We start from the raw sequence: 876 nt of genomic DNA, 5'->3' as shown, positions 1-876 counted from the left end.
TTATACCATATGTCGATATCTCCGTAAAGCACTTTGACACAGCAGTTTTGAACACTAGCGTCACCCTTAAGCATTGACTCTGCATGTCGTGTGATGGGGTGGTAACTGGCTGACCCTTTCAGGCAAGAACACCAACAACCAACCTTTCTCCAGCGGAGCCTTTTTGTACTTTTCCAGTCTCTTAGCTGCTATGGCTTCCAGGCGGACGCGTGCTGCCGGGTACTCCTTCAAGACGTCCCACATGTCCTTCTTCGAAAGCACAAACAAGTCGCTGTAGCCCACTGACCTCACTGAGGCTGTTCGCCGGTTACCTGCAACATGGGCGCTCTTAAGAAGTCAGGTACTGGTTTATATTAATGAAGATTTATACGACTGAAATGGTACAAATACAATTTACAACGATTGGATAACATAATGCTAACCAGATTTTGTTTACAGGACAATTCATCTTGAATTATGGAAAAAGGGAATAGTCACGCACGGTCTCAACAAGAAGGAAAAAAATATGAATATGTTATAGAAACTGACGAAGTTAATATAGGAACAGTTGGTGCTGTAAAAGTCCTGTACAGTCTGCAAAAATGTCACTTATGAGCAATGAATTCCTTGGCGACCACTAACATGGCTCGACTTGCTGTCGTGGCGACACCACGATGAGGTTAAAAGGGTTGGTGGGAAGTGAGTAAGATGGCAAAGAAGGGATGTCGATGACGCAGCATTTCGGTGGAGAAATTCAGACAAGTGGTATTGGATATCTGTCATATAATCATTGGAGAAAAGAAAGGAAATACTTCATTGCATACAGTGACAAAATATGTAGATGATTTGTTGTCAATTCATGCTCCCTCAGTATCAGCCTATCTAATACTACTTTGA

At 42.6% G+C, this 876-nt stretch overlaps 1 protein-coding gene across 1 annotated transcript in view; it reads right to left on the bottom strand.

The window, feature by feature from the left end:
- Nucleotides 1-66: 66 nt before the first annotated feature.
- LOC119586599 (cyclic nucleotide-gated cation channel alpha-3-like) overlaps nt 67-876 on the bottom strand; it is a 14,104-nt gene continuing 13,294 nt past the window's right edge. Inside the window, exon 4 of the mRNA XM_037935349.1 lies at nt 67-311. Within this exon, the coding sequence (XP_037791277.1) occupies nt 67-311 (245 nt within the window). The remainder of the gene's footprint in view (nt 312-876) is intronic.

Source organism: Penaeus monodon, chromosome 21 (assembly GCF_015228065.2).
Source record: "Penaeus monodon isolate SGIC_2016 chromosome 21, NSTDA_Pmon_1, whole genome shotgun sequence".
Classification (NCBI taxonomy): domain Eukaryota; kingdom Metazoa; phylum Arthropoda; class Malacostraca; order Decapoda; family Penaeidae; genus Penaeus; species Penaeus monodon.
This window is presented reverse-complemented; position numbering and strand designations above follow the sequence as displayed.